This window comes from Hydra vulgaris, chromosome 01 (genome assembly GCF_038396675.1).
Source record: "Hydra vulgaris chromosome 01, alternate assembly HydraT2T_AEP".
Lineage (NCBI taxonomy): Eukaryota > Metazoa > Cnidaria > Hydrozoa > Anthoathecata > Hydridae > Hydra > Hydra vulgaris.
The window spans coordinates 58,595,566-58,615,767 of NC_088920.1; the positions used below are offsets into that span (position 1 = coordinate 58,595,566).

The following is a 20,202-nucleotide window of genomic DNA, read 5'->3' on the forward strand; positions in this document are numbered from 1 at the left end:
TTAATTGTTTTGTTTTTTTTAACTTGAATTATATTAAGAATATATTACTTAAACATTTGAATTCAATAACAAATTTGCAGAAACTTTTTAACATGTTTAGTTTTTCCACTGATAACTCGGCGAAGATTTCAACAAATAGATGTGTTGGAAACATTAAACGTTTTAGTTTCAGTTAGCGGTTGGTTTATTTTATTATCTTAATATAATTATAATTGCGGTTGTTGCTATATATTTTATTATTTTTATCATTATTATTATTATTATTATTTACAGTTATTATTATAATTATTGTTATCATTATTATAGCTATCAGGACCTGTAATATAGGTTATGGTAGGTCTATGTTCCACACCTTTTATTTATTCTTGATATTGGTTCATATTATTTACAATCTATGAACCAATATCAAGAATAAATAGAAGGTATGGGACATAGATTTTGAAAAGTACTTTTATAACACCTTACACATTTTAGCAAGTTAGGATGTTTTGAACAATCAATGTTCAAAACATCCTAACTTGCTAAAATGTGTAAGGTGTTATAAAAGTACTTTTCAAAATCGTTTATAGTAGCAGGCATTGACAGAATATTAAACCACAAACAAGTTAATATAAAAGAAAAGCCAATAATAATAATAGTTAATAAAATTACTTTTTTTTAATAGCAATGATGACTACACATTTATTAATATTGTTGTTTCCATAGGGATAAAAATTAGTTAACAAAAATTTAAATTAAAAACGTATAAACAAAAAACAGATAAAAAAACTTACTTTATTATAGTAGTCTGCAATGATTGGAATGAAGTTTAAATAGTTGCTTGAAACATTGCATGCATTTGGAGGCATGACCTAACTCTTTACACAATCACTATGACAAACGAACTGATATCCATCTTACATGATCGAATGCACCAGGAACTCTGAAATTAACAGCCCTTGGATGACAGAGTCCCAGGAAATATAATATAAATTTATAATATTTTGCTAGTTCTTATAAAATTTAGGCAAAAATTTGTTTTTTAAGATCTATTGATTAAATACATTAAAATGAATAAAAAAAGAAATAAAAAGAATAAAAAATAGATTAAAATGAATTAATTTTACAAATTATAACATTAAATTATAATTTATGTTATATAATTGTTTCTTACATTTATTGATTACAGTTTCTCCTAATAGTCACCTCAAATTAAAAAAATTTTGAATTAAAATTTTTATCAGAGGTTCTTTACAACCGTTGATCTTTACGACCCTTAAAAATATACCAGGTTCTTAGTTTATAAAAAAAAAAGTTCTTCAAATGTTAGTCAATTTAGTACACAAAAGAAGTGAAACTATATAAAATTTTCAATAAATATAGTTGTTTCATATAAAAACATTTTTTAGTAAACAAAGTTGTTTTAGAATGAAAAACATCATAATAACTATTGTTTTTTAACTAAAAGTAAAATACATTTTTTTCATGTTTTTTGATATTAATTTTCTGTTATGTTTTTTTTCCACTAAACACTGGGAAGTAAAAAGTTTTTTTTTGATTAAAAGTCTTCTTTTAATTAAAGTTAAACAGTCTCTTTATTCAAACAAGTTTTTTGGTAGAGAATAATTTCACCTCATGCATATATAACTTCCTTTACCATTCAAACAAGTTTTTTGGTAGATAATAGTTTCACCTCTTACATATATAACAGCTTATGTTCTTCACCTTACTATTCTTTTTCTTCTTTTTTTTTCAGGAAAGTATAACAAGTTACGAATATATTATCTCTCAAGATTGAAGAATAAAATCGTAAAGGGAGAGGAGGTTTATGATAATATTTATAATAATAAATATTAATTTATGATAAATTATTTTGAAACTAGAATTGTACACTCAAAAAATTAAGAAATATTTATAAGAGCCTTTAGATCGCTTGCTTTTTTTCATGTTTTTTTCCAAAAAATGAAATGAAAAAGTGTGCTTTATAAAGAGCAGCCACATTGATATTTATTATTTATAAATTTTTTGATTATAAATTAATTAGTTCAGTTAATATCTAATTTTTTGAAGTTCAAAATTCTCTTTTAATGACTGAGTTAAAATTTACTTGTAATAACTGAGTTCAAAATTTTCTTGTAATAACTGAGTTCAAAATTTTCTTGTAATAACTGAGATTAAAATTTACTTGTAATAACTGAGTTCAAAATTTTCTTGTAATAACTGAGATTAAAATTTACTTGTAATAACTGAGTTCAAAATTTTCTTGTAATAACTGAGTTCAAAATTTTCTTGTAATAACTGAGATTAAAATTTTCTTGTAATAACTGAGTTCAAAATTTTCTTTTAATAGCTGAGATCAAAATTTTTTTGTAATAACTGAAATCAAAATTTTCTCGTAATAATTGAGATCAACATTTTCTAGTAGTAACTTTGATCAAAATTACTTTTAATAATTGAAATTAAAGTTTTCTTGTAATAACTTCAAGATCAAAATTAAACATGTTTTCTAGTATTTCTTATGCTAGAAAATGAGTTGATACTTGTATAACAATATTGAAAAATTATTGTATTATAATATTATTTTATAGGGTGATGAATTTTTAACTTTTGCTCTCAAAAATTATTTCCTGTAGCACGAAAAGTTGAACTTTCGCCTATTAATGACTAAAATGACCTTTATTTCAATGAAATATTGAAAAAGGTCACACACAAACCAATTTAAAATGTCATATAGGCTATTTTAACGCAATACATATTTGTTTCAACAGTATTTATATATGATATTAGTCCTTAAACTAACTAATTTATATACTACATATTGTTATAGACACAAGCTCGTACCATGGGGGTCGTTGGGTGCGATCGACCCCCCTTTTTGTACCAAGTGGTCTTTTTTTCACACAAATTTTGTTATAAAAATCAAACAAAATATTTATTTTTTACTCTAAACTTCTTTGTTTTTCAAAAACGAACCTCTCCCCCCCCACCCCCCACCCAAAAAAAAAAAAAAGTTTCACAGAACTGCCCTGAGAGAATTGTTTGGAATTTTCCAGAATATTGTAGAACATTGTGCGTTCGAGAACCTCCTGTTGAGTTTTAAAATTTTCTTTAGCTGTTTTGCAGTGTGGTAACTAAACTGATATATAAGTGAGGTGTTTAACTGGATAGTTAAAAATAAATTAGCTTAATTTTGTGTTAACACTATTATTGCCTAATTAAAAGAGATTTTGTATTATTTGGTGAGCTACGTTGATATTTGTGCTTTATATACAAACATAACTGTACATATTATATTTTATTAGTGTCTTTTTTTTATTTTTCATAATTTTGAATTGCTTGTTTTTATATAAAATATATTAAAACTCAGTAACAGTCTCTTTAATTTGTTATGTGTTTAATATTATTAAAGTAGTATTAATATATTAATATAATATAACTCTTTTTTTATGATATTTCCGTTGCTAAGTAGAACATAACATGTCGTTTAAAAAGAGCTCTTTTTACACCGAGAAGAACAAGGAAACTAGGACAAAGAACTTAATCCAGTTTCAACCGCAATCAAGAAGAGGCAAAGTGGCAATGTAGAAGCATCCTTTAGTGAAAGGAAAAACCAAGTCATTGGATGCTTTAAATTTCTTGAATCCACCACCAAAGAACGCAGAGAGAGAGAAAATTGGTGTAATTGTTGTTGAGCTTAAAGCTCTATGGAGCAAAATATTGAACTTTTCACATTAACTGATCAAGTCATTTGTGCAAAACTTTTGAAAGACTATGAGTGCTGCAGAAAGAAAAAAAAATTTTAATGCATTGAATGAACTGTTTGACTTAACTAAGGTTAAAGGCAAATGGTTGTGCAAAGAGGATGAGAACCTGTATAAATTGCAAATTGAGAGAACCTGTATAAACTGCAAATTGAGAGCAAAGGCCAGATTAGTTAGTCCACTGGAAAACCTGCTAGTGCCAAGATTATCCACCCATCCAAGTGAAAGATGGTAATCAAAGTGACATTGTCCACAGTTACTAGCAAAGCAACAATTGATTGGTTTGTAAGTAGCATAGACTCCGACTTATTTAAAAACAGCAAATTCTTCCACACTTCTTGGGATGATGAGATTGCAGCATCAATGAACAAAAAGAATCATAACCCAACACGCTTTGCAAGACATCTCCCCATGGAGCAGTAAAGGTATACCACCAGCTTTCTGGTGAGGGTATTAAAATCCCAACCCCATGCTAGTCAGCAATATAAAAAGCTATATACATAAGAGCTGCTCAAGTGAAGAAACACTCGGTGACCATGCTTCAACTAAAAAACTGGAGCATAAACTTTGATGGCAAACACATTGATGGCTTTGAATATCAGGCAGTGGTCATCAAGAATTGAAGCTAAAAATATTAAGTTGACTGCGCTCAAATTGAAAATGGGAAAAGCTCAAACAATCGCAGAAGGACTTCACAATGTGTTAGAGGAATTCAACCTGTAGGGATCAATTGTGATTATTGTTGCTGATACAGCAAGTGTGAATACTGGCAAGAAGACAGGTGTTGTTTTTTGGCTGCTCCAAATCCTTGAAGAGAAAGGTTACCACAAACCCAAGTTCATCAGTTGCCAACACCAAAAGCTAGATCACATTCTTGGCGTTGTTATGGACGATGAGCTCGATTGGTTATCTAAATCACCATATATTGAGTACTTCTTTATGAAGGATTTGATGAGCAACTATGATAAATTGAAATTGGCTTTAAGCAACAGTAAAAATGAAGGAAACAGGCGGTTGGAGAGACAACATGATGTTTCTTTACTATCTCACTCATGTTTTCCATCACCACACTGAGAAAAAATGAGTGAAGTTTCAACAGATCTTAAACATCAGTAATGCATGCTGGAACTCTCAAGCCATTCTAGCTCTTCTTGCATTTCTTCTGATGCTTGAAACCCGTAACAGACTGCGTAAAATCTGTTCAATCATTTCCTACTCATGAGTCGACCATTGGTTTAGCGGTTCTACACTTAAGATTTCAAGGAACTATCTACAATGCTGAATAACTATCCTAAAGGTCTCAGATGCTTGCAAAACCACTGGAAAAACGTACGAGTCTCCAATCAACATGACTTAAAGCAACCAGTGTTGTGAACGTACGATCAAAGTTTTGCAAGACCTGTATGACTCCTGCCACAACAAGAACAACCTCCCACTAAGATTCATCCTGTTCAATTACGTTATTGTAAATAATTGACTTCCTTGTGTGTTTGATGATTCTATAAAATGTTGCATATATGTGACTCTGAAGCTTGTGTTTAATTTTGTTACAGCTTAAAGGGACCTCAAAAGTTAGGCAAAAAATCTGATAAATAAAAATTTTAAAATTACTTTGTGTGTGACATTTTTTTTATCAATTTACCTTGAAAGTAAGTATTACCTTGAAAGTAAGTAACAATTTACCTAGAAAGTAAGATTTTATCTAATCTCTCATTAAAAAACTTCATAAAAGTATATAATACAGGGAAACAAGGTTGTAAAAAAGTCATCACCCTAGTATTCAATGTTGTATTACAATATTGAATATTATTAAAATTCACTTTAATTCATCATTTATTATAACCCAATTTATACTTAGGCAGATAAAAGCAAACAGTTCCACTCTACTGTGGGAGATTTTGAAGGCTGCAGTCACTACAAATTAGGTAACTATTTTTTTGCGATTTCTGATAAAGAATTTTTTTTTTTTTTTTTTTTACGTACTTGAGATATTTAAAATCTCCAGAAGAAAGAGTTTTTTTAATCTTTGGCATAAAAAGTTTGTGAATTTGAATGTTTTGTGAAAAAAAAAGTGAGCATGTAGAAAGTAAGAAAAGAATGAGCGAGGAAACAGAGAAACTTGTTTGTTGAGGATTATCAAGTTGAAGAAAAGAATGAGCGAGAAAACAGAGAAGCTTGTTTGTTAAAGATTATTATTTTAAGGATTATCATTAAACATTTATGAATTTCTACAAATGATGAAATTTAGCTTTTTTATTTTTATAAAGGAAAAAAAAAAATTTTTTATTTTAATATTTTTGAGACAATTTTTCCTAACAGTCCTAACAAAAAAAAGCAGAGTCGTCAATGAATACAAATTAATGTCAAATAGTACAAGTTTATTTAAGACAACATGCCCACTACCTTTATGAAATATTTTTAGGCCAGCTAGTAATTTTGATTAAATTTTGAAACATAGTTCCCCATCAAATTCAAGTCAGCTTGATTTTTATAGGGGCTGGATTTAACAAAGTTTGGGCTGGGTTTGACTGGGGCTAATTAAATGTGATTAGTTACAATTTTGGGATAAAAAAGGAAGGAGAGAAAATTTTGTCGTAAATTTTTCAAAGGTAATTTCATTATCATTATTACAATTTTAATGTCTGATTCTTTGTGCTTTTTGTTATTATGATTAGGGGTGTCCCAGATAACATTTTTTTATTATCTGACCAGATATCGAATACCTGGATATTTAAAAATTATCTGCCGGATAATGTAATTCAAATCCTAAAATATATATTTCATTATGACAAAATATTACCATGATAAACCTTCAAAATGTCAAGTTTTGGTAGGAAGCTTTTCAAAATTAAAGATAGCTGTGATTTGACAGCAGATTGCATTCCATGTGGAAAGTAGGTAAGCAGGTGGATTTAATAAATCTGGTCAGAAGTCATTTTGCACAATCCCACTGATTTCATTGTAAATTGTATGAAGAGGAAAAAAAAATTAATATTGAATCTTCTCTAGCTGCACAAGGAAGTTCAAAATGTATTAAATTCTGATCAAGTCTCCTTGGTAAAAGCTGCTCAGAGAGTTGAAGTTTTCTTTAATCACTCGATTATAGAAAAAAATAATGACGCTTCAAATTATTGGAAACATGAAGAGAAGTTTTAACTGCTAAAAGAGTTAGCACTTAAGTTACTAGCACCACCTGCATCTTCTGTATTTTCGGAAGATTGTTCATTATTTATGAGAAAAAGCAATCAAGGCTAAAAATGTTAATATCTCCACATTGTGGTAAAAGAAATATACAGTTTTAGTAGTATTTTGATAATAATAATAATAATAATAATAGTAATAATAATAATAACAATATTGAATAGAAACCATTAACATTAGGTTATTTAAAAATATAACATTTCTAGATTTCTTTAAATTTTCAAATGACATTAACATGAAATATCTAGTACATATAAAACCAGATAAAGTTATTATCTGGCCAGATATTGGAGACCAAATAATACTCCTATTCGGCCCGGATATCGGGCTGGATAGCATATCCGGGACACCCCTACTATTAAGCATACTCAATAAATTTTGGTTGTACAAAGATTGATGAATGAGTATTGTTTAATGTTTACTCTCAGGTGATAAGTAATGTTAGATAACTTCATTGTTGATGAAGTTGTGTTTTTAAAGCTGTTGTTTTAGGCATTATTTGCTTGTATTTTAAAATAAGGTGATGTATATAAGTTTTTATTGAAGGGTGATCCTGATTATAATTAAAAGGAACACGTAAAATATGCAGTTTTTAGTATTTAAGTTTAAGTATTTTTGATTTTAAGTATGTTTAAATAATTTTGATTTGTATTTCAGTTAACTTTCATCGAATTAAGTTTTTGGCTATTGCAGTTGGATATGCCATTGAAGTATATGCATGGGCACCTAAACCATATCACAAGTTCATGGCATTTAAGGTTAGCTATATTGTAACATTCAATAACTATAATATTGTTTAATTTTTATTTTATGTCTTGAAATAGTTTTAGGTAGTATAGAAAAAAACATTGTAAATTGCTTCTTTATTTAAATGCTTTTTATGTTTTAGAAAAAAAATCATTGTGTTTTTTTATATGTTGCTCTATTTTAATATTTCAGTCATTTCGTAATTTAACTCACCGACCACTAATGGTGAATATGGCAATACAAGCAGATAGTAGCAAGTTGAGAGTTATATATGCTTCAGAATTAGGTATTGTTGTTCTTGAAAAATAATTGTAAAGGTCATAAATAATCGCTTAACATACATGTTGCAAAACATTTTAAATTCCAAAAATTTAATAAAAATTTAATTTAATAAAAATTTAGATTATGGAAAAAACTTATAACAGTTTTGTTATAAGTTTTTTTTTTTGAGTGAACTTCATCTTTTACATTTGAAATAGCTTTAAACTAAAATAAAATTTGGATTTTACACATTTCATGGCCCTTTTTTAAAAATTTAAAAAAATAATAAAATTATTTTAAAAAATCTGTATAACACAATTCCAAAAATGTGTTTGCAACATGTTTTTATATTCTGTTAAGAATATTGTTTATTTATAATCTTTGAGTATTAAACATAAAAAGTCTTTAATTCTGAGCTACATAAGTCTCTTGTTGAAACCAGATTCTCTGTTATTCAGTTGCATTTTTTTATAATATAATATTAAGTTTAACTAAACATTAGTAATATTAATTCATGTGTATAATTTTATTTCAGGATTTTATGGTGTGGACTTGGATTCAGCTTCGGTGTATGATATACATGTACCATTAAATGGTAACCCAATAAATGCTCATGCAATTGTACCACTACCTAGTAGCAATGGGCGAGTCATTCTTCTATGTTATAATGGTAATCATTTGTTTTCACAAAAATAACTTTTTAATAGTAAATGTTATTATCAAGTACTACTTTATTTATAATTTTTTGTTATATATATTTGTTAAATATAATAATTTATTTTGGACTTCACTTTTGTAAAATCCAATTAGTAATAGATTTCTTATTTGCCAGAAAATAGAAAAAAAAAACTCCATCAGGCTTGGACAGGAATGCCTGTGATCATATGCTGTAACTGGCTACAATTATAATTTCTTTTCTTTACAATTTGACCATGGCTGTTTTGATGTTTTAACAATTTAAATGCAATAAAAACGTTATGAATAACATTTAATCATTGATCTTTTCTAAAGTTTTTATTTTATATGATTTTACAATAAAATACAAAATTAATTTTAACGGTTGTTTAAAATAAACGCATTTTGTATAAATTAACCAAAAATGTTGCATTTAAATTTTTTTATAGGGGCATGTATTTTTATGATAAATTTAAATGTTTGAAACGATTTTTTAATGTCTTTCTAAAAATCTTTAAAAAAGAATATTATTTTTAAGTTTAATTTTAAATTATGAATATATTAAATTAAATCTTCTGATTGCAATGAAATGATTTAAATTGTTTTATTTTTATTTTTAAAAAGAATTGTTTAAAAGTTGTTGTTTTTTTTTAAATAAAACAACTTTCTAATCAGAGCATGAAATGATTAAAAATTAATATTTTAAAAAGACTACGCTATTTTTTTGAATAATTTTTTTTTGCAATTTATTGGAAAAAAATTTTATACAATTTAAAAATGTTTTATTTTTTTATTTTTATTAATTTAAATGAAATTTTTTCGTTTATTAAACAATCATTAAAAGTAAATTATAAAAGCATTTAGCGTAACTTTATTAAAATGTTTCAAAAGACAATGCAAACAAAACGCAACGCAATTAAAAATGTAGCAAAAAGTTGATTTTTTTTAAGTTTTTAAGCCTATATAATAACTTTTTTGCAAGGAATTTTTTTTTTTTTCCTAGTTTAAGTTTAGCTTAGCGTTTCTTTTTTCAGCGTATTTCTGAAACATTTAAATCATCAAAACATCTAACAGTCATAGTCAAGTTGTCAACAAAAAAAATTGTTTGCATGGTCAGTGTTCGATCGCACACCATTCCTGTCCAAGCCTGTCCATTAATATATGCTATTATTTGGTCTTTTTAAGCAGCCTATTTTTTCTTATTCTTCTCTGTTTGTTCTTTTTTATGCTGATTTTCAATAATTTTTTGAGAAATTTTCCATGACTTTTTAAAACTTTATTTGTTTTTTGTTTCTGTTTTTGTAGTAGTTTTTGCTTTTTGTTCCATTGCATCTTTTCTATTCTTTCTGTTTGTGTCTGTTGCAGTTCTATTTGTGTCTTAATGTGCTATTGAGAGAAATAGTACTGAAACTCTGTTTCAGTACTATTTGTTGCTCAATCATTTCTGCTTGTTTAACTTTTCTTAATTCTGGATACAAAAAGATGCTCCAACAGACTTAATGAAAACTTACTTTTTTGGCTTATTATGTATACATTTTAAATAGTTTTAAATACTACTTGGCCTAAATATTTGGAAGAAAGCTTAGATGGGTTTAAACAAGTTTTGGCTGGTAGACAAGATGTAAATACTGCTGGAATGTTAGTTATGGTTGCCTCTGCCAAGTGAGGCGCTTTTATAGGAGGTGGCATTAATACCTGGCATGTGTAGAACATTATTAATAGCCTGGCAAAGTTATTATTTATTTAACAAATATATTACCAAGTATATTTGTTTGACAATAGTAGTTGTCATTTGTCTTATGTTTCGTTTATTTTATTATTATTTAGCTTATGTCATTTATACAGGTTTTGACATTGACATCAAGCCATAAAATTGAAATAAAAAATTTTACATCAAAAGTAAGTTTAACAAAAAGTACATATTAAGTTTGAATATTTGTCATTTTTTGGTTTTTTAACTAATTCATTCCCAACAATACTGCAATTTTAAAAGAAGGCATAGAAGAAAGTCAGAGAGCATGAAAACATACTCAATTTTGTCATCAACAGACTCAAAAAACTTGTATAATTTACAAGTTGGTTAGAAAAACATAGAGACAGGAGAGAAAAATGCCAAACAGCCGTGGTCAAATTGTTTGAGGGAAAAAAATTAGAATCATAAAAAAGATTTGACCATGGAGAAACAAGTACAGGATATAATTTGTTGACAAAATCATAACAATTCATGCAAGACTGTATTTTCAAACCACTGTGCAAACAAATTAACCTTAAATCAAATAAAGCTGCTACAAGTTGTGGGGAAATAAAATCTCTGGCCACTTTCCCTACAAAAGCATCTTTCTGATTTTAGACATTGGTAATTAGGGCCATTGCCTAAAGTCAAAAAGGCTTTTGATACAACATGTAATTTAGAAGTTGCAATATGTAATTAAGAAACACAACATGTAATTAAGAAATTTTAAAATGTAATTGAGAAACCCAACATGTAAATAAGAAATCGCAATATGTAATTTGAAAAACAAAAGGTGTAATTAAGAAATCGTAATATGTAAATGAGAATACATTATTGGTAATTGCGAATTCAATGTAAGCTTAAAGGTCGTTATAAAAGATCTTCTTGGGCATGCATTTTAATAAGTTAATAATATCAACTTTAGCATTTGTATGCACCAGCATTACAGTAATATAGTAATGGAATTGAAAGTTCGTTGTGTTATTTGTCAATACACTATGAACAGAAAGTCTGTTATTAAATTGAATCAGTGCAAGCATTTATTTCACCAAATTTGTTTCACCACTTCTGAAACAACCAGAACCACCTTGTCCAATTTGTAGACATGAAATACATACAACTGAACGAGTTGATAGAAAACATGTTTTATCTTCATCGAATGATAGAAGAAGAGTTATTGAATGTGCTAAGCGAAATGACAATTGGATGACTCTGGCACAAACTTTAGGTGTCAAATATAAGACAGCATACAATTGGGTCCGCAGCGGAAAATTAGATTTTATTGGAAGAGGTGGTTTTAAACCGAAAAAATTAATCGATAATCAAATCAAAGAAACATTAACATGGATTGAAAGTGACTGTTAGTTGACATTGGTGGCCATTAAAACAAGAATATTAAGACAATTTAATATTACCGTCAGCACAATCACAATTGCCAATTACCTCGAAGGCAGACTATTGTCATTTAAAAAAGTGCACAAGGAGCCTACTACAATGAATAGTAATGAAAAGAAACAAAAAAGAATTGAATATGTTAGGAACATTAACAAACACATCACAAATGGTCATCAGATAGTTTGGTTAGATAAAAAAAATTTTAATATTTTTTGAAGATAAATGCAAGGACCTGCCAAACAGGGGAAAAGAGCAATAATGAAAATACCTTCTTCAAAAGGTGCAAACATACATTTGATTGCAGCTATATTAACAACAGATGTCATCATGATGAAAACTCGCAGAGGATCATTTAAAGCAAATTCTTGTAATGAGTGGATGTTGACTTTGTTTAACCAGTGGGTTACATCCAGGAATCGTTTAGAGGATTTGGTCGTTGTAACAGACAATTTTCCATGTCACGCTCGTTCGGAAAGGGTGTTTGAAAATTCACCGGCTCAGTTGTTACGATTAGAACCCTACAGCCCAATGTTAAACCTAGTAGAAGCTATCTGGTTCAAAATAAAAATAAACGTTAAAAATGATATTCGCATTCCACCTGTATTCGGTGTTGGGATTATGGAACAATGAATGCAGTAATTAGAAAGAATTGTTATTGCGGCAAAAAATACAATAATGGGAGGTGAAATCGCAATGATTTTAAATATGGAAGACGTTCAATTTGGTGCTTAACTGAATATTGCAATGGTTTTTAATGACGTTTAAATTTAAATTTTAAATATTTATGTAAATAAATTATTTTTGTTTTATTTATTATTCATCTGAAATCTCAATTAAATTTTTCACTAACAAAAATAAAAGAAAGTTTTAATTGACACTCAATAGGATTTTACCAGTTACCGCATAAACCTCAAATGCCTTTTTTATGACTTTTTATATTTTATTGATATCATATTATTATTTCCAGCTTTAGATTAAAAAGTATATTAAGACTACAAAATTCAAAATACTTTGTATTCTTTATACTTTTCTTATTTACAACTTTCATGTTCTAAATTACATTTTACGCTTCTCAATTACAACTTTCATCTTCTAAGTTACACCTTATGTTTCTTAATTACATCTTTCATGTTCTAAATTACGTCTTATATTTCTTAATTACAACTTTTATCTTCTTAATTATCTCTTGCGTTTCTTAATTACAACTTTCAAGTTCTCAATTACATCTTGAAGAGGTGTATATCAGACCACATTCTTAACTTAAAAACACAGAATAACTCTCTTCTCTCTAAAATGCTTTTTCTTCCATCTTTTTTAAAAGACTGGAGTGGAGACAAATGGTGATTGTAAGATCTACAATCTCATTTATTTACTGCTTTTTAAAAATGTTGACTTGTTTCAATAGTTGGTCTAAAAGTATATTTGATTTTTCCAGATCTTTCTTTAAACAACTTCAAAAATTTTTGAATTTAGATGCTCATACTCATCACAAACATCAAAATCAACATGCTTTCTTTTATCATGGCATTAGGTTGAATGTATTTACAGTAAGCAACAATGCATCACTTCTAATAAGTGACCTAGAAATAAAGTATTATGTTGAGAATTATTCAATGGGACAAAGTTTTATTTTTTATTAAACATTTTATAATTTTTTTTTTAATCTTGCTTTTAATCTTTTTCTAATTATTACTTTTAATATTATTTCTAACATTTTATTTAAATTAAATTTTTATCAATTTTTTATTAAACTATTAATAAATAAGGATTTTTTCTAATATTTCCAGAATTTCAGATATTTCTTTAAATTTTTATTTTTCTCCAGATATTCAAATAGTTATCTGGAAAAACAAGTTAGAAATTTTTTTTTGTCATCAAATAACCTGAAACAGTAAAAGGATCGTCCATAAATTATGCAGTGCTATATTAAAACAAAGCAAAAAAGATCAAATTTCTCACAGTGTTTTTAATCAAACCAAAAAGCAATCAGCGCTTATAGTTCAATGAAGTTCACAAAAACCAAATGATCTCATACTTCTTTTTTTTAAATAAATTTAGCATTATGTCTGCAATCCAACTATTAAAAATAAATTTATATTTTTAAAATAGCATATTTTAGCTTTCTTTTCTTATTGTTTAAAATTTTTAAAAGACAGAAACCTTTTTTAACTTGTGTATTGGTGTTCAAAATTCATTGCGTCATTATTTTATTTTCTATCCTGTTGTTTTGCTGCAGACTTTTTTTGTTCACACGTTTTGAAAGAATCTTTTAATTTTCACATAATTTGTGGTTAATTGGAGAAAGTATAATGGTAGTATTGGATGATAGAGCTTTTTTTCTTCAAACGCAAATTTAACTGTTTGAATAGTTAAAAACATTTTCACATCAAGTATTGTCTTCTTGATTATGACATCACTCATGGTACTAATAAAAATAAAAAGTTAATTTTTTTTTCAAATAAACTTTTTATTTTTATTAGTACATTTAGTTCAAAAAAATTTTATTTTTGAATTGAATTTTTGAGTTACTATAATATAATTATGTTATAATTATTGTTTAATTGATTTAATTAGTAATATATCAGTTTAATTGATTTAATTAGTAATATATCAGTTTAATTGATTTAATTAGTAATATATCAGTTTAATTGATTTAATTAGTAATATATCAGTTTAATTGATTTAATTAGTAATATATCAGTTTAATTGATTTAATTAGTAATATATCAGTTTAATTGATTTAATTAGTAATATATCAGTTTAATTGATTTAATTAGTAATATATCAGTTTAATTGATTTAATTAGTAATATATCAGTTTAATTGATTTAATTAGTAATATATCAGTTTAATTGATTTAATTAGTAATATATCAGTTTAATTGATTTAATTAGTAATATATCAGTTTAATTGATTTAATTAGTAATATATCAGTTTAATTGATTTAATTAGTAATATATCAGTTTAATTGATTTAATTAGTAATATATCAGTTTAATTGATTTAATTAGTAATATATAGTAATATACCTTGTTTGTCAAGGTTCCTGTTTCGGAGTTGAGAGAGGGTTGTAATCACAACTAAAGTAACCTTCTCAATTGTAGTGACCTTCTTCTTCTTCTTCTCAATTGTAGTGACTTTCATTACTTGGGAAGGTGAACTAAAATAAAATATATATATATAAATATATGTATATATATAATAAAAACTATATGTATATATACTACAATTAGTGTTTAATACTTACTTTTATTTAAATTACAGCTTCCACATGGTCATGTATCATAGGTCCAGTAATTATTGACAAACGATAATCTTGGTTAGTAGGTTCAATCAGTTCAATACAAAAACTTTGGACCACTATTGAATTTTTTTGACCATTAAAAACCATCAAGATACTATCATTGGTCCTGTTTTGTTTTTATCTACATTTAAATAACTAAGTTATTTACTGCAAACTAATGTTGATATTCTTATATTAATGAATTGCAACCCTCTCACTGAGTCCTCTACTTATGTCTTCTTGGATTATTATTTGCTACGAGTGTTGGTTCACTTCTATTGTTATATTAAGCGAGTTTAAGATTCGAATTTAAACTAATTGAACTATTATTATTACTTAGGAATAATTCGATATTTAACGGATATATTCTATATTGAAACATTATATTATATTCAATTGTGTTTCAATATTTCAAACATACGACGTTTTCTCTTAATTAATTGTGTTTTAATATTTCAAAGTTACGACGTTTTCTCCTAATTGTGTTTTATTATTTTAAACATATGACGTTTTCTTTTGTGTTTCAATACTTAGAACATACGACGTTTTGTCTTGTGTTTCAATACTTAGAATATACGACGTTTTCTATTGTGTTTCAATACTTAGAATATACGACGTTTTCTCTTGTGTTTCAATACTTAGAACATACGACGTTTTGTCTTGTGTTTTAATACTTAGAATATACGACGTTTTCTCTTGTGTTTCAATACTTAGAACATACGACGTTTTCTCTTGTGTTTCAATACTTAGAATATACGACGTTTTCTCTTGTTTCAATATTAAGAACATACGACGTTTTCTCTTGTGTTTCAATACTTAGAATATACGACGTTTTCTTTTGTTTCAATATTAAGAACATACGACGTTTTCCCACTACTTCTAGTATAGTTATTTATTTTGCTTTTTTAATTATTTCAATAATCCATCGTTACTGAATAGTGTTACTGAATAGTGTTGCCTATTGTTATTAAGTGTTACGTAGTTTGGTATTACTTTTTTATTTTACTTTTTAGATGAAGGCGCTTATTTTAGCACCTCTGGTCGTCAGGTTAAAGACGCAACTATAAGATGGGGTGAACCTCCTTATTCAGTTGGTCAGTAAATTTTCCTTTCAACAAAGTAGTTTTAAAATGGTTATTTTTTTAAAGTTTTTTTTTAAAAAACTGCATATTCACTGAATTTTTTTTATAAAAATAAAAAACTGCTTCACTGAATTTTTTTTATGATAGCTCATGTTGGTAGTGGCCAAATTATGGGGTGGGGCGAGAAAGCTATTGAAGTAAGAAGTTTAGAAACTGGACTTTTGGACGGGGTGTTTACGCACAAGCGCGCCCAACAATTTCGGTTTTTGTGTGAACGCAACGAAAAGGTAAATTTTGGTTTTTGTTTATTAATCTATCAATATTCCTTTTTCAATCGTTTGTTTCAATTTTCTTAGGTGTTCTTTGCTTCAACCGGTGCGTCTGGTGGACAGGTTTATCATATGACTTTAAGCAGTACATTTAAGAATTTTAAATGAAGGCTTGATATACTGTATAGATCTTTTTTTATACATAAAAGTTTTAATCTCCGCATAAATATTCATCATTCATAGTTATTCTTTAGTTTTTAAATACATTTGCTTTCAACGTTTTTTACTAATACTTTTACATCAATCGATAACATTTAATCATCCTGCAAAAATTTGCGCTAAAATTATTACCATAGATTTTTTTTTTTTTTTTTTTTTGATTTTTTTTTTCTATAACATATTTTTGCGATCAAAAAAACTTTCGTATCTTACCAAACACTATTTTGTTTGTTTTTTAAATTTAATGTAAATACATTTTTATTTGTCTGTATGCTTTTTGGTTGTAATTTCCAGTGAGCAAATCCAGGTTTTGCATCCATTTTGTTTATAAAATCTTGACCCGAATATATTAAGTGCTTGAATATCGAATTCGTTTTCAATAGTAATAAGTTTTCACAAATTTTGCTATAATATATTAAAAATAATTAACGGTTTTTACTCATTTTCTTTCTAACGGTTTTGAATCATTTTTTTTTTACTTAAATCGTTTCTTTCGAAGAAACGGTTTAAATAAATTTAAATAATTCGGGTCTTAATTTTACAAAAAACGCGAAACCTGGATTTGCAAACTGGAGAAAAGTATTGACCGTGCTTTTTTGTTTTGTTTTGTTATTTGATTTTTTTTTTTTAACTTTTGGTTTTTTATGTTTTGACTTTTTTTAAAAAATAAATAAATCTTTAAATATAGTAATGCAAAAGTTGTTAAAAACCGCTTGTTTTTCTATGTTTTTTCTTTCTCGAAATCTCGTTTTTTCTCGAAATCTTGTTTTTTCTCGAAACCTCGTTTTTTCTCGAAATCTTGTTTTTTTCTCTTTTGTTCTAATTATTTTACTTCAAAGTCACTAATATTTATTGAAAAAAATAAATTTTTAATAAAATGTTTTGAAATAAAGATGATGTCTTTAGTTTTGAAATTATTCTTAAAATTGTGTTACGGTAAAGCAGTTAAGCTGAATTCATATAAAACAATTCATGAGGAATTATTTTAGAAATATTCATTAAGTAGATGTATTTTTACTTATTGAATATTATATTCAATAAGTGCATAGTAATTTCATTACAAATAAATTAAAGATACTTACATGCTGTAAGTATCTTAATGTGTTTTTTACATTGTCTTTAATTTGATTTTATAATTCCAAAAATTATTTTCTGTAAGTTTAAATTTATCTCTGCAAGTTAAAATTTATTTCTGCAAGTTAAAATTTATCTCTACAAGTTAAAATTTAGCGTTTAAGTTTGAAGACAAAGATTTAGTTTCAACATAATCATAAAATTTTTATCCTCTTAAAATGTTACAGATTTAGGACACATAATAGATACAAAATATTTGGTTTAAAACATTGTAAGGACAATTTATGATATTTGGAAAGAATGTCCAAGTGGAAAAAAAGTTCATCTTTATATTGAGAATTGTTGTGTAGAAAATGAAATCAATAAGTTAATAGTATTTTTTTTATATATATAATTATTCTACATAATAGATAATAAATCAAGTTTAATAAAATGCAGGTGGAGGTTATGGTTAAGTATGCTAAGGTTGCCAACCATTATTCGGGTGCTAAATATTTTGAATTCAAATTATTATTTAAATTAAAGACTTTGTTTTAATACTAGCTGATAATTTTGATAGTTGTTAATATTTAGTTACTTTAAGTAATAGTTTATTTAACAACTATTAATATTAACAGTTTAATTAGCTTGTTTAGTTACTTAAGTTATTCAAATTACTCCATATACAATGTATATTTATAAACTAAATTTGCGTCCTGAGAAAGAATAATATGTTGCCAATAAAGCATTGATAATTGGTCATTAAATAATGCTAAATTTGCTTTACTATAAATGCGTTTAAAAAAGTTATTTTTTTATTTAGTATTACTTTAGTATCTGTATTTATGGAGAAAAAAATCGGAAATTAGTAAACGTTTAATGGTTTGAACGACGATTGTATAAGTAAAACTTTCAAAAAACGTTTTAATAGGATTTTTTTATCATTTGATTTAATATTTTATGGGACTATTGAAAAACGTTTTTTTCAAGCAACAAACGGCGCACTGCGCATTTGCAGCTTTACTTAAAAGTATGGAATATTTTCAAGTTTTTCCACGAATTTTTACGATTGTAAATAAACTTTTTTTAATTATAGATTTATAAGTTCTAAGATGACTCTTATAAGTTTTATAGTCATACATAATTACAAAATATATACATATGTACATATATATATATATATATATATATATATATATATATATATATATATATATATATATATATATATATATATATACATATACATATACATATATTTATATATGTACATATGTATATATGAAATCATATATACATATGTAAACATAAAAGAAAAATCAGAAATGCATTTCTGATGAGTCTTTATTGATGAAACACAGTATAAAATGAAAAAAGATTTTGTTTGAAAATTTGGTGATTTTCTACTAATATATATATATATATATTTGAATATATATATATATTTGAATATATATATATATATATATATATATATATATATATATATATGTATATATAATTGCTCTGTTCTTTAAGAACATTGAGCACTCTATTTGTAGAATACACTGGCATAATTTATATATATATGCATATATATATATATATATATATATATATATATATATATATATATATATATATATATATATGCGCAAAGTATTGCTAAAAAAAAATAAACCTTGATAGACTACGTAGACTAAAAGTATAAACCAAATTTTCAAAACAAACTTCCATGTAGGTTTATTGGTTCCCTCAAAAAGTGAGATTGGACATGTAAGCAAAATTAAATTGGACAAAATTAATAATATTCTTAGAAATAAATTAAATTTGCAACAGTACCAAAAAAAGTACCACTAATGTTATAAACTGTTTTTCCATAATCGAAAATAAAAATGGCTGTACATTTATTCAATTTGACATTAATGATTTTTACCCCTCAATAACAGCAGATATTTTAGATAAAAAAATTAAATTTGCAAAAAGCCACACAGATTCCTGATGAAACAATTCGTATAATAAAAAACCTTACTTTATTTTAATAAGGAAACTTGGAAAAAGAAAAACATACATGACTGCTTTGATGTAACAATGGGCAATTATTGGACTATAATTGTTGGACTATATATTTTAGATTTATTAAATAAAATAATCAATATAAAAGATTTAGGCCTTAAACGCAACGATGGTTTAATAGTAATGCGTAAAAAATCTGGTCCACAGCTCAAATTAGAAAAGATATTATAAAAAATTTTTAAAATATTGCTTTTCAAATCGATATAAAAATAAATTTAAAAACTGTGAATTTTCTTGATGTCACATTTAATCTCTCTAAAAATTCATAAAACCAAACGATGAATCATTGTATATTAATATTAACTCAAATCATCCACCCCAAATTCTAAAACAAATTCCGATCTCAATTAAAAACAGGCTAAACAAAAACTCCTCTAATGAAAATGTATTCAATTCCTCTTAACGAATATTTGAAGATGCCCTTAAAAAATGGTTTTCAAAATTTTGAACTAAAATTTGAACCTGAAAAAAAGAATATAAAAAAGCGAAATA

The 20,202-nt window shown here is 26.3% G+C and overlaps 1 protein-coding gene across 1 annotated transcript in view; it reads left to right on the forward strand.

Moving 5' to 3' along the window:
• The window catches only part of LOC100214284 (serine/threonine-protein kinase mig-15), a 53,376-nt gene extending 36,599 nt beyond the window's left edge, over positions 1 to 16,777 (forward strand). The window contains exons 19-27 of the mRNA XM_065788794.1: positions 101 to 178; positions 1,736 to 1,803; positions 5,599 to 5,665; positions 7,599 to 7,699; positions 7,881 to 7,974; positions 8,485 to 8,619; positions 16,046 to 16,126; positions 16,262 to 16,401; positions 16,471 to 16,777. Of these exons, the coding sequence (XP_065644866.1) occupies positions 101 to 178; positions 1,736 to 1,803; positions 5,599 to 5,665; positions 7,599 to 7,699; positions 7,881 to 7,974; positions 8,485 to 8,619; positions 16,046 to 16,126; positions 16,262 to 16,401; positions 16,471 to 16,551 (845 nt within the window). The 3' untranslated portion in view covers positions 16,552 to 16,777. The remainder of the gene's footprint in view (positions 1 to 100; positions 179 to 1,735; positions 1,804 to 5,598; positions 5,666 to 7,598; positions 7,700 to 7,880; positions 7,975 to 8,484; positions 8,620 to 16,045; positions 16,127 to 16,261; positions 16,402 to 16,470) is intronic.
• The last annotated feature ends 3,425 nt before the right edge of the window (positions 16,778 to 20,202 follow it).